This window comes from Venturia canescens, chromosome 6 (genome assembly GCF_019457755.1).
Source record: "Venturia canescens isolate UGA chromosome 6, ASM1945775v1, whole genome shotgun sequence".
NCBI lineage: Eukaryota > Metazoa > Arthropoda > Insecta > Hymenoptera > Ichneumonidae > Venturia > Venturia canescens.
Window position 1 is genome coordinate 9,988,716 of NC_057426.1, and position 13,785 is coordinate 10,002,500.

The 13,785-nt window shown below is 40.5% G+C and overlaps 1 protein-coding gene across 12 annotated transcripts in view; it reads right to left on the reverse strand.

Moving 5' to 3' along the window:
* The window catches only part of unc-13, a 271,226-nt gene that overhangs the window by 22,937 nt on the left and 234,504 nt on the right, over window positions 1-13,785 (reverse strand). For 9 of the 12 annotated variants that reach the window (XM_043422142.1, XM_043422141.1, XM_043422137.1 and 6 more), the window contains 2 exons: window positions 13,290-13,410; window positions 2,960-3,066 (listed from right to left, as the gene is read on the reverse strand). In XM_043422142.1, coding sequence (XP_043278077.1) covers window positions 2,960-3,066; window positions 13,290-13,410 — 228 coding nt within the window. Of the gene's footprint in view, window positions 1-2,959; window positions 3,067-9,105; window positions 9,213-13,289; window positions 13,411-13,785 lie in introns of all 12 variants that reach the window. The other 3 variants (XM_043422138.1, XM_043422135.1, XM_043422132.1) reach the window with 1 other exon arrangement.

Sequence of the window (13,785 nt, forward strand, 5' to 3'; positions counted from 1 at the left end):
ATGACTGCATAGAAAAAGAAAACTGCCCGGCGCACTTTTCATATAGCTATTACAATTCTCGCGCTTGGTGAATCAAGAGATTTGATTAGCGAGGCGGAAACGGAAGTGGCACCAACTGTTACTCTCCGACTATTTCGAGGGACTGCCCCTCCCCCTCGCTCCTCGTTTCACTGCTCTACAGCCTCGTCCATTCGCTCTATTTTCCGGAGATTTTCAAGGATGTTCAACCGAAACTGAATCTCTCGAACTTTTCTTCACGACATTCGCTGTCAATTGAATGAAAAAAAGATAAATCCGGAGAATAGTTTTGTAGCATAATTTAAACGTGAATAAATTCTAATCTTTTATCACATAAATTTATACAAAAGAAAAAACGAAAGAAAGTCTCTACTTCGCAACAAATTGTTCGACAAAACCACCACAAAACAATGTGTTGGATATGGAAAAAGGGTTGCACCAAGAATATGTTTTAGTTGAATGAATAATTGAATTGAAAGAGTGGAATAATTTAAAAGTGCAATTAAAATGCTCTTGCAACGATACGGCCCATTTCCGGATCGCACTAACCCTTTTATCTCAAGCGTGGCAAGACCCACCCTTTGCCCTACGGCGTTGAAACACTTTGTCTACCGTCAACTGCCGGCTTCCTTCGGTTTATCGATTTTCTTCTTTCTCTTTCTTTTTCGTGCTTTCTTTCGTAGTACAGCACGAGGTCAGACACTGTTGTGTTTATATTTCTCGTATATTTTGCCAAAACAACGAACGCGAAAATACTTGAAGAGCAGCTCGAAGCGTTCCATTGAAATTTCGATGAAATACCTCGACGTTATTATAAATCGTGGGGCATTTTTCCCCCGCGGTGAATGAGCTCATTTCGTGACGCGATAATCAAATGAAATTCCAAAAAAACCGGAGCAACCGGAATCCATTACGCGATTCGGTTGGTCCAACTCACTACTTTTTCTTTTCAATTAAAACTCTGTTTTTCCCTCGAACTATCTCCGATTTCCTTTTTTTATCTTTTCCCTTTATTTTATATCCGTTCATTCGCGATCTTTATTCCCATCTCATTGTAAATGAGAACGGGAAGCTGTTGAGTCTCCGCGATCCCGCGTCTACTTCGCAGTGTCTCGTAACACGAGCGTCTCAACGACGTAATTTCGTTTTATTTGTCTGGCTCCGTTTTTTTTCCTCGTACCATTCACTAATTTTCCGCTTTCAGATAGAGCCTTCACGGGGGCACCAATTGCCGATGTCAACGTAAGTAGATCCCGTTAAACCTGGCCCACATAGGCGAGTGCACATCTCTCTGTAGATCTTCGTTTTCGTACGTCTTTGTAAATAAACGCGAAGAAATAAGATCTCGAATTTTCCCTTTATTTTTTCCTGTTATTTATGCTCGGTTGTAACACCCAAGCGTTCCGAGTTTTCCTCATCCTTTGGCCATCCACGAATCACATAGATATATTTGAAAATTCATACGTCTCCAGCTCGAGAGAGAATCGCGAGAAGATTATAAAAAAGGAAGGCTGTAATGGGTTTAGCCGGAGGGCAGAGTCGCGAAAGAGGGGGAGAAAATCGTCCAGAGAGGGATGTTACTCGAGGGCTGGTGCGCCAGGGGAAGTGTGCAGTAGACGGGAGATTCTCTACCGGGCCGCGTATACCAATGGCGCTGCACTTGCCTGTACGTTGAACTATCGATCTTTGGACGCACTCGCATAGAAAGTTATATGCACAGTCAGAAAGGCAGAGACAGGGGGAGGAGGGAACGAGAGATAATATTTTCTGGCATTTCTCGCCCTCGAGTTTGCTCGCGGTAAGGGTGCTTTTGCATTTACGTTCGATGCTTTTCTCAACGAGGCCATTATTCGTATAAACTGCGTTTGTGCACACGTATCGAGACGGGACGTTCGAGCTTTGTTTTGAGGAGGAGCGATTTGTTTGGAGATTTCTATGAGAATTCTTCCGGCTGGTCGCGCTTCGCGAAAATTTGATGGAAATGTTCGATTGAAAAAGGAATTCGGCTTCAGTTCGATTTTGGTTTTGATATATTTTCCGAAATAACTGTCACGACTTGAGCTCGTCGATCGAGCAAAGCTCTCGTATTATTTTTATCAAATATATCGTACAACTCTGACCCCGGAACATCGCGAATATTTATGACCTTGTATATAAGTCCAGCGCCCATGAATACGCGATCGTGTAATGTGATCTGACGATATATAGACTCGGTTATACGTACTTCGTCTCGTATATGTCTGACCCTCGCCTAGCCACATCTACTTACTTTACATCTATTTACGTTCGTGTTACAGGCGCTCGAGCGAATGAGGCCGCGCTTTCGTATACTGAAAAAGTAAAGAACTACTTTTTTGCCTCCGGGCTTTTTTGCTTCTGGAGACAATTTTCATTTACTGCCAGAAGGTTAAACTCTTAGTTGGTAAAAAATTGCGAGCATTTTTCAACCTAATCTCTTGGGGGAAACGAAAATCGTATCTGTCGCGAGCATTGTTTTTTATTACCCAAAATCGTCTACGTCAGTTGATCGAGTACTTTATCATCATCTGTCTTTGATTTGTGCCTGCTCGTGGAGCCGGAAAAAACGTTTTTGGCTTATCGTGAGTTTGTGTTCGTGTACGAAGCTTTTTCGTGGAGATAATATTTCGAATCTTCGGTTTTTTGTTTCGGTATTCTCCTTGGAGAGTCTACTGTGAGAAAGTGAAAGATAGAGAGATCACAGAGAGAGAGAGAGAAAGAGAAAGAGAGATGTGAGGTGAGATTGTGGACGAAAGAGAGAAATGTTATTTGTGATTAGCAAACGAATGATTTCATAATAAGTTCTATTATTCTTTTCTTCTCGTGTTTTAGTAAAATGTTTGTCGTTTTACTTTTTAAATCGTATTCGTAAATGATTCATTTGTTCTCTATAGTAAAGTCAGTATTCGTTGAAGATGGTCACCTGTGATGGCGATCTTGCACGACCACTTGCTCGTCCCCTCGAGTACGATGAGTTCGGCCTGCTCGAGGCTGTCAATGTGAGTGTCCGGGTCGACTGAAAATGTCGTGCTGAAAAGAATAACATTGACAAAAACTCGTGAACGAGCACTAAAAAAGCGAGCTCTCGAAGTAACTGGAATGCTTTTTTTTTCTCGTGTTTACGATGGAGACAAATCAGCTTCCTTCGATCCTGAGCAGACTCGTGTTTTCTTAGTTGCACTCTCGACGGGACCTACGACGCGGTGACACGACATAATGTATCAGTGGAAAGACGTTGAAGGAAATAAAAAATAAATTTCGATGGATGATCACGACTCGGTAGACTGGAGAACTCGTCAATTTCCATTTGAATTATTTAAAAAACCTGTTTCCTTGAGATTCTAAAATATTTTCACAACTCGAGTAATCGTTTTACCATTGCGAAGAGAAACATTATCAGACAGCTGAAGTATGCAGCACGAAAGGCTCGTTGGTCGATAAATGAATTGGAGGAATGAAATGCATGGGAGCTCCCCTCAGTACAAAGTGTCCACTACCACTCAGAACTCTATCCGAAGCATCAAGCCGCGATTAGTTTCTTATAGTACCAGCGTGACAAGACCACCTGTTAGTCGAGACGAATAAAGAAAGAGCCAGAAAGAGAGAGAGAGAGAGAGAGAGAGAGAGAGAGAGAGAGAGAGAGAGAGAGAGAGAGAGAGAGAGAGAGAGAGAGAGAGAGAGAGAGAGAGAGAGAATAAGAGAAAAGATAGTGGAATTAACATTGGTGGGGTAACAGCAGAGGTTAGGGGGTTGAAAACCTCAGTCGGATAGGGGAGCGAGTTACTCTCACTCCCTTTAGTCAGGCCGGAGCTTGGATCGGTCGTCGTGCTGTCGTTCCGGAATAAGAAAACTTGTTGCTCCTCGTCGTAGTCGTCTCACGGTGTTATATATTCGCTCTTTACGTGGCGAGACGCCAAGTTGCTCGACTCGAACACACCCCTGTCCGATCGAATAATGTCTCAGTCTATTGTACTTTCTGCGATAAAACGTATCTATATACATATTTATGTATATAATTAGGTTATATATTTGTACACGTTCTCACAGTGACGTCGAGTACGTGACTGCATTGAAGAAATATACGATTTCGCATTCCGAGGATTGAAATAAAAACGTCTCGATATCTGACGAAAGCAGTTGCACAGTTTACGTGACTTTGGAGCTCGAAAAAACACCCTGAGAGACGATAAAGCTTTGGAATTTTTGAAGCTTGAGATACTTCTTTTTGAACTGAACAAGATCCCAGCATGATTTCCTCTCGTTCTCGTACTCCGAAATAATATTCGGAAGTGACAAGAAAAATGGGACTTCTTCCCTCCTCAGGTGTCTCTTCATTTAATATCATAGCTGAGTAATCGCTGCAAACACACACACACACACACACACAGACTCAAGTTGTATCTTGAATCGATGTCGGGTGAGCACCCAATTACGAGATCAATTCCCACCACACTCAACATCTCCATCGTGTTTTTTTCAAAATCTTTGTGAGAAGAGTGTATGGTCGATACGAAAGATCGTTAAGTCACCCCTCGGATGTGCCTCACACGCGTCTTTTCGCGGTTGCTTGATGGATTGCTTTCGCGAGTTTACTTTGACTTTGGTTGAACAGTGAACGCAGCTGAACAATGCTAACTCACTTTGACGAGATTGCACAGTCCATACAGGAGGAATTCATCTTGGAGGCACATTCAGATCTACGTACTCGTATGAACACGTCAATTTAATCCTGCTGCCACAAGAGGAGGGTCGTCGAGTGCAGCCAGCAAAACGAGGTTCAAACGATGAGTCTACACCTGTATGATTCTGCTGCTGCAAGAGAGTTATCATCGACGATTGTCATAGAGCTTTTTCTTTCGATATATCTCCAAAGCGGATTTGTCAACCCCTTCCGAAGAGACGCCACTTCTATGACTTCTGTCTTCAGACACGAAATTTCGATCGAAGATTTCAAAGAAACGATACGAAACGAACGGATCGTCGGAGTGTTTTCACACCTTTGAGTCATCGATATCCTAGCACCTGCGTACACCCTGGATAAGTTTGGACTCAGCTCCTGATACAGGCGAAATCATTCCGACAATCGAAAATACACGATAGTCAAACCACAACAAGTTGTCACGTGGTCTTAATGGACTTTCGATCGAATTTCTGAGAAGAGGCTCTTAGGGGTTGGTAGGTTGAGAGAGGTCGTCGCGACCCCGCACGGGGGAGGCCCCTAGAATGGAGAACTCTACTTCCTGGAGCATTATCGTGTGGATAGATATATATTTGCGCGCACACACGCAGCCGAATATATCTGTAGCAGTTTACACTTATATATCGAAGTGACCGAACGGGGTCGGACGCTCGATCCACTTACGATACAAACCAGCCCAAGGGATGGTAGGAAATTCTCATCACGTGGGATTTGTTATCTCGAGTTTCGCTCACGCGCTTACCAGTGAAAATAACAATATCGCCTTCCATCAAACTCGCCTTCTGAGACATGAGAACGGCCTTAATCGATAGCGGATTCCGCGACGCCTCTGCCGGAACGGTAATTTATCATCGATGTTTCAGTTCTCTCGAAAAGTACTCTGAATTTTCAATGAACGGGGAAAAGACAGCCATAAATTAGGGTCTTTCTGGAAAAAAATCTTATTTTTACACTGTTCAACACTTTTTCATGATTTTCTTTTTCACGCACGGTGTTTAGAATATAAATATAACCGTTCCCTTTGGATAAAACACTTCTACCCAACTCCAACATGCTCTCGTATCCGAACTTCTAGCGACTCTGCAGGGCTCACGATGCAGAATAAACACGCTCGATGAGAATTCAACAACAACAATAACATTTGTGCTCTTACCCAACAAAATTTGCATTCTGGAATAATGGAGTCTCTTCCTATTTAACCGTTGCTATAATCTGTTTTTTTTCGAACCTCGAACCCACGAAAGGGTTGAGAATGAATTTAATTTTCTTATTCGCATGAATGCGGTCTCGAGGTTCAACCGCACACCGTTTCGTTCGTTTTTTCATAGCGAATAGCACAGTCTACGATTGAGCCGCGTTGCACGAACATTTGCTGATTTAAGTTCTAGAAAACTGTACTAAGAGTTGCAAAAAATGAAAGAGATTTTTTTTTTTCCTTTCAAATGCTAAGAGAACACGATGGATTTTGCTCCACGATAGTCTTGCGTTGAAAAAAGACGATCGGACCTACTATGAAATGGGCTTCACGAGCCTGTCGATTCGACTTGAAATTGCCCGTATTGTTGTAGCGCACAGCGTGAAATAGATTACTAAGTTGCGATGTACGACGTGTATCCGTGATGTATAATTCACGTACATCTATCATACATTGTTCCGTGAAATGGAATTATTGATTTTCGTCGAATTGGAATTTCCGAGGCGACTGAAAGGCGGTGTGTGACGTTAACGAGGCTTAGCAAGTGGTATAAGTACCTTTCACCGAGTACGTGAAAGGAATTACGAGCTTTGTCAACCCATGTTACAGCGTTTGCTATCGATGTTTTTCAAAATCCGATCAACTATTTAGTGTGCGATGCAAATTCGTTTCGAAGTATAATATTCCTCGGATTGTCCGCGATCACAGGATTCGTGAATATTGAAATTTTGAGAAAAAAGGGATTGACGAATGGTGTTTGCGGTGCTCCTAATTTTTGAATAATTTTTCTTAGTTTATTCGACACTTGACAATAAGTTCCAAAAGTAAAATTTCAATGAATTCGAAATTTATCGCAGATAAGGGGACTAAAAAGAGGTGAGTTTGGTTCCAGAGCAACATGGAATCGCTCGTGCGGTAATATAACCGAAGGTTAATGATTAACCGAGTACCTCACGATATTACAATATTCTGAAATCGATTTCCACTGATTATCAGCAAAGTCCTTTGCGGCTCGAGCATCTCCACGTTCGAGAGGGATTAATCTCCATTTGCTCGAAATCATAATGGCCGCTGTCAAAGGGTCCGGTCAGACGGATCGCGAACTGTGTGGAAACTCGGAGATCGCAGATTAACTCTGGAGCGATCCACTGATCGGTGATAAAGTGGAATTTCTTGAAGGTTTCAAATGTTTAACAAACTTTTTCAAGGGTTCACGATCGCTCTGATTCTCAATGCGGAAATGCAGTATTAAATATTGAGATGCGAGAAGCGAGCTCGTCCAAAACCGACCGACGACTGTAAGTTTGACGAAAAAATCGTTGAGCGAGAAGCAAGTTTGGAATTCAGCATCAAAACCTTGTTATGTTTCCCTCGGAATACACGAGTTCTGTGCTATTTACGAAGAGACGATAGTCTCGTCCGAGCGATGATAAATGCACACAATGTGTGAGAGCAGTTCAGTGAACAGCTGAGAAACTGCAGCACCGGAAAAGGCCGGAGGCAAAACGACTGTCTAACTACATTATGGTTAAAACAACTCAAAAACGTATTGCAAATATTTGCTTTGGACACAACGTACCGAAGTATGTTTTTGGTGGAAATTCATGACGACGCGTTAAGCTTCGAGCACTGTGGAGCGTGATCAACGTCTCTACCGGGAAGCACTACTCATTAGGAAAATTGCAACGAAATATTAAAACGCGAATAGGTTGTTATGACAGCGAGCTTTTTGTCTGACAACACAGCGACCGTAGCTACTTCCAGGCCTCGAAAAGTGGGGATTGAGGGAGCCTGTGAATAAGTTTTCGAGGACACACGTAGCAGTGGGAAGGGAATAGACTTTGGGGGATCTTCGTCGTTTTAGGATGTGCTGAATCGAATAAAGTGGACGAGTCGAGGCCACCGGAACAGAATCAATAAGCCTCTTACCGCATTCGATGGGTTTTCAATTTAGTTGAATCGATGCCCGACGATGAGAAAAGCCTCGTGGTAAATCGTTCCTAGGATGAGCAGGCGTTTTGCTTGAACGAAGCAGCCTGACAATTGTTTCTCAAAGAAACATTCAACGATAAAAGTCACGTTTGCATCAAATTAATATTTAAATGGAGTGATTCAATCAAATTTTCATTTTTCGATGTCGTCACGAGAATAAAGAACGATCATACACAGCTCTGAACACGATACGTAACAATGAACTACCAACATCAGCTCAGCACAATTCAAACTCACAGGTAACACCAACATTTTAGATGCGACAAATAAAAACGAGACGTGGAGCGAAAATACATTGTTTAAAAACATATGTTCGAACAAAAATTAATCTAAACGTCAATAAAAGAAGGATTGGAGCTAGAAGTTGTGAGGAAATGAAAGGAAAAAAAAAATGTCACAAGAACCAATGAATTTTTCGTTGGGCTCTTTGTCGTTGGTGGACACATCGAGTTATTAACCAAAAGGGGGCTGGGCGATAAAAAACTTGGGATAAACTGCATAAAAATGGTTAAAAACTGAATGCACGAATACGCAGGAGGAAACATGAGCGCAGAGACAGCAATTAATCGCCACGCAAATACACATCGGAAAAAGTGTGATAAAAACGACAAATAAAACAAGTAATTCGACGTATAACAGAGGCTAATAACAGCCATTTGTTTAAACGAACAGCGTAGGTGCGACTCAGGATCAGCTGTAAATTCAATCGGCGTACACATAACGAGATACACTAAATTTTCATTTAAAAATTGATAGAAAAAATAAATGTGAACATTGATACATAAATGAGATGGAGAACGACACTGAGGCATATAACAATGATAAAAACATAAAAACAACAGTGACTATTTGACGTGGTTCGAACAAGAGCTGCTGCAGCCGCCGGGCAAATTCGTCGATCGAACGAAAGCTTTCGTATGGTTGTAATCATCGGGTATAACATTTATTCAAATTATTATTATCGTTTATTATGTTTTCGGGTGTTACTGTTAAGGGGTTTACCTTAACTGAACATGTTATATCGTTTTGTATGTTTCATGTATCAAAGTACGAATATTTACGGAGGAAAATAATGGCAAATAAGACACGAAAAAGGTAGAGAAAAGAGATAAAGAGAGAGAGAGAGAGAGTGTGTGAGAGAGTGAAAGAGAGACAGAGAGAACACATCTGGTTGGTGACAAACCTGTTATGGCGATCTTCGCGGACCATTTGCTGGTACCGTCCAACACGGACTGCTTCACCGAGGTCATGTGGCCGATATGATTCTTGTCGTCGACCCCGAAGACTGACCTAAACTCCGACGAGATTCACACGAAGCCTCGTCAAACTCGGTGCATCGATATTTTCATAACTTTTTTTAAATAACATTCTTTTCTGCTCATCTAAACACGGTTTTTTCATTTCTCTTTTAATTTATTCCTGGTCAAGCTTACTGCGTCTGACCTCGACACACCTCGGACCGGTGCAGGTGCTCTCTACGCTTCGCACTTTTCCAATTCACCTCGCATCGTGATAAAAACAAATTCACCGTGAAATAAAACCTCCCAACGGAGAAAAATACAATCTGCGCTTTCTCTCTCGACGAATCAAATATTCAATGCCTGAATATTGCCCGAATGCAAATCGCTGCAGCGAAACTTATCAAAGAACGAATCCGTTAACGATAAATATGAGAACAATTGGAAAAACACTTTTTTTGCTCAAACCTCATTTTAATGTGACTGAGTTTTGGATCCTATTAATTTAGTCGAGGCAAATTCCGTGTTGGAGCCTCGTCAAAACACTCAAGAAAATTACACCCTTTTTTCGTGGATTTTCGTAAATCTTTTTGTTGCAGGTTACAATCAAATTAGTTAATGTCAAATCTAATTCGGTTCTCGATATCATAAGCAAATTAGTTCGACTCGCTTTCGTTTTACTTACGAGCAATTACAAGCAACAATGTTTCGAGTACTTTTCGCGTGCTGCGTTAATGCAGCATGGGAATATCTCATTCCCTCTGCATCATATGCGCAGAAACCTTCAGGTGGGAATCAGTGATTCCCCTCGCGGTATATCAAGCTTTCAGCGATTATGCATATTTATAATATTATAGTTAGAATCGCGGTTACTGACCAACGAACAACGATCGTTCGCTCGGCCTCGAGATTACGGTTATACGATTATAGCATTATGTGCGGACGGTTATTTTCCATAACTAGTCCAAACATACGCGACTCCGGACGATGCGAATATTGTATTTTAATTAAAAAGGTCTCTACTCCAAAATTCCGCACCTCGTGGTGCGTCAATTTTTGTGAATATTTGCGAGTTGAAAATTTTGACGAGCGATCATCAGAAAAATAATCTTCGATTGTCATTGCTGTGGAGGGCAGCGATGTAAAATCCTGACAGTCGAAAATAATTATTTGTAAAATAATATCCAAGTGAAAAAACAGCTTTTTCAAGAGATTTTTAAATTTCCCGAAAATCGTCCTTTTTCCTCGTCAAATAATCCTACTCGAGTCGTTCTATCGTCGCTTCGCCTGCAGGAATTTTCATTCAAATTCTCAATTCGAGGAACAATTGAACTATTTGATTTGCAGAAGTTTGAACAGTTATTTGCAGGTCCTTTTAATCGAGGCATTAATTTTCCATGCTGATCATGATTCAGATGCCTGATTTGGATAATTAACAGGTAAATTTTACGAACTGGTAGAAATCCAACGATATCACTCCGGTATTGAGAGTGCACTGGTATTTCACGTTGCCGCATTAACCGCGGCGCTGATTGAACGATGGCAACGTACCAAAACTCGAGGTTCGACCAGTTTCCGAATACGAATGTATCTTTCCGTTATTTCATCGAGAGTCAAGGGGCGAGAAACGAGTGTAGAAACAAAAAACAAAAAAAAAAAACTTATTCGAAGTGTCGATTTTTTGGCTCGTTAGACAAACTGCCGAATAATTAAACGGCCAATTGTCACAGTTCGTTACATTTTATTTTCCGTTCAGTCGCCATTGCTGTAACATTTTTATTTGTCTTCGTATGCGAAAAACAAAACGAGCGCAGATGTCACAGAACTTTTCTTTCCCCTTTTCGTGATCACTAATTGACCATTTTTTAACGTTTCTGTCTTTCGATTATCGGTTGATCAAATTTCTTAACGCTTCGATTAATTTTTTATGAAATTTATGAAAATAATCGGTGTGATGGAAATCTTCGTGCGCTGCCCCTCCCCTTTTTTCAATGTTTTCGCTTTCGTTACTGCCCATGATTGGACAAGGATGTGCGAAAATTCACGTACATTTTTAAAATGATATAACTCGTTTATCAATCGCTTTAAATATTGGAAACACTCTCGCTATTGTTCCATTGAATTTTATGAATAGTTGCCTTTGTTTTCTTTTTTATTTTTTTTTTTTATTATTGGAAGCACGGCTTTTGCTGGTGAAAATAAACGAGAATCGTAAATGAAGCGTTTGTTTAATTTAGATTTTCACCGGACGCCGATTATTGTAAAGCGATTGAGTGACGCGATAACGAGGCAATTTGAGAATCTCGACCCATGATACACAAATGGTTAAAAAATTCGTGGGTTTAACGAATCGTTTTGAACCATTGAAAAGTGGCTCGACGAACATTTTTGGCGATAGGAGCTGAGCGGTGAAACTACTAAAATGCGTCGACGCGAGGGTCCCTCAATATTCGTACCGTTCAACCTTTTCACGGTATATGAAAAACAGCAACCCCCCCTTTTTTAATTGTCTTCATGAAAAATGAGAACTCGACGTGATAAAAATGTGTGCAAGTTCTTGAAAAGCTTTTTTTTTCAAATGCTTCGTTTTTCTGAAAGCCGCGTTTTTAGTCTGTAATTGAATAATAAAAAAATTATTCTTTTTCGCCCTATGGCGTTTCTCGCTCGTGTAATTTAGCAGGGCTATTTTTCTGCAGTGCTACAATACACCAGCGGTTAAAAATTCCCGTTCTTCACCAAGCGTTTTTTCACAGAGATGAATTTTTTTATTACACAGTCATTTTTTTGCTCTTCCCTACACACGTTACCAAGACACATTTTATTTGAAATCGGCTTCTATATTGTGCCATAATAAAAACAATATTGAGAACGTAAAGTCGCGTTTTTTTTTTTTCAAAAGCGATTAGTTCGGTAAATTAGACAACCAAGTTTTTTCGCGCTGTAAACGCGATTATTCGAATATTATCGCGAATCAACGCACTTCCATTTTTACTTCGTTGTTTTTTGTTTAAATTCTTTGAGCAATTTACGGTAGAGAAATAATCAATGATTATTTATAAAATCGTGTTCTTGCGGTGTTTTCGTAATTATCTAACGATCCTTGAGGCACGAATTTGTTCGTTGATCATTGAATATTCTGCTTTTGATCACGACCAGTTTTGCATTCATAAGTAAAATATGCAGATTGGGCACTACAATTATACCCTTTTTTGCTATTCAGAGCGCAGAAAAAAGAGCATTTTCAGTCGTCAAAAAAAAAAAAAAAAAAATTGAAAATAAATTTTTTTAATAAAATTCTTTCAATTGACTGGCATTATTGTCTTCGTACGTATCGAGAAACGTTGATTACACTAAACATCAGCGTGGATCGGATACCGCGGTAGAAGTTCCTTCGCTTTATGTTCGAATCGGCATAACAATCGTTTCGTTTCATGCACGTTGCGGATTTTCGATGTTTCTAAACTCGAGTGGATCGCTGGCTTTTCAATTAGCCGACATCCACGATTTCTAGTTTAATTTTCATGAAAAATAAATACCTCCGATATGATTTGACTTCGATCAGTTCGATCGATACTTTGCTGGGCGAATAAGAAAGGCTCAGAATGATTTTTCTACTGGCTTCCATACTCGTGAAATTTTTATTGCCAGGCCCGGCCTTGCAATGGCGACTGATACGGTGGAATAATTTATATTGACAGATTTATTTGTGACCATAAATTATAAGAATAATCAATGAAATTCACTCGAATTAATTGAAAACACGTGTGATTGGATTTTTGATAGGCTTATTAATCAGATGGTGCTCTGATTAATTAACTGCTCTAACGAAAGCAATATTTAAGCTCGTTAATCACCCTCTTTAACTTGTGTCAAGCTCGTGAAAAATGCTCTTGTTTTCTATAATCTAAAACAGCAAATAAATCACGCAGTATTCTGACGTGAATCGCGTGTCGACAGCTCGCGCGATTCTCCATCGACCAATCTGTCGAATCTCTCGTACCTGGCCTACTTAGTGAATAAAAATAATAGGAGGGATCACGTGATGATGGGAAAGAAACGAGTGACAATGGAGAAGACACGAGAAAAAAATGCATTGAAATAAAAGATTCTATCGGCTGATTTGACTCACCGGATAAGCTCAAAGATTTCAGGCTTTTCTCGTTCCCGTTGTTTCATTCTTTCCTTCATCGCAGTTATTATGCTGTTCGCTTTATCCTCGGCACCGTGCTTCGAACTCTTTTCAGCAGCGCCTGTTGAAAGAGAGGAAACAAATCAACATTTCAACTCTGCTCACTTTTTTTTTAGATAAAAAATTTTTCTATTATTTCTGTAATAATTCGTCGATGAATCATCATAATTTCAACAGCCGTGCTCTCGGAATAAAATTGGACAATCAACGGTCCATCTGTCTTGGAAATCGTTGATCACAGCCCATGAGACTTTTGGTTTATGGTATGCGAACTGATTCTATCGATGAAAACTCTAGCGTAGCTCCGCATTACTCTCTTTTCAGTGCGCATTAATTACTTCGTGCTGTTCTCGCAGTGAGCGAACGACTCGAGCGATGCTTTTCGCCTTCGTTTTATTTTTCTCTTTGGGAGTAGGCGAAGAGTAGGAGATTTGGT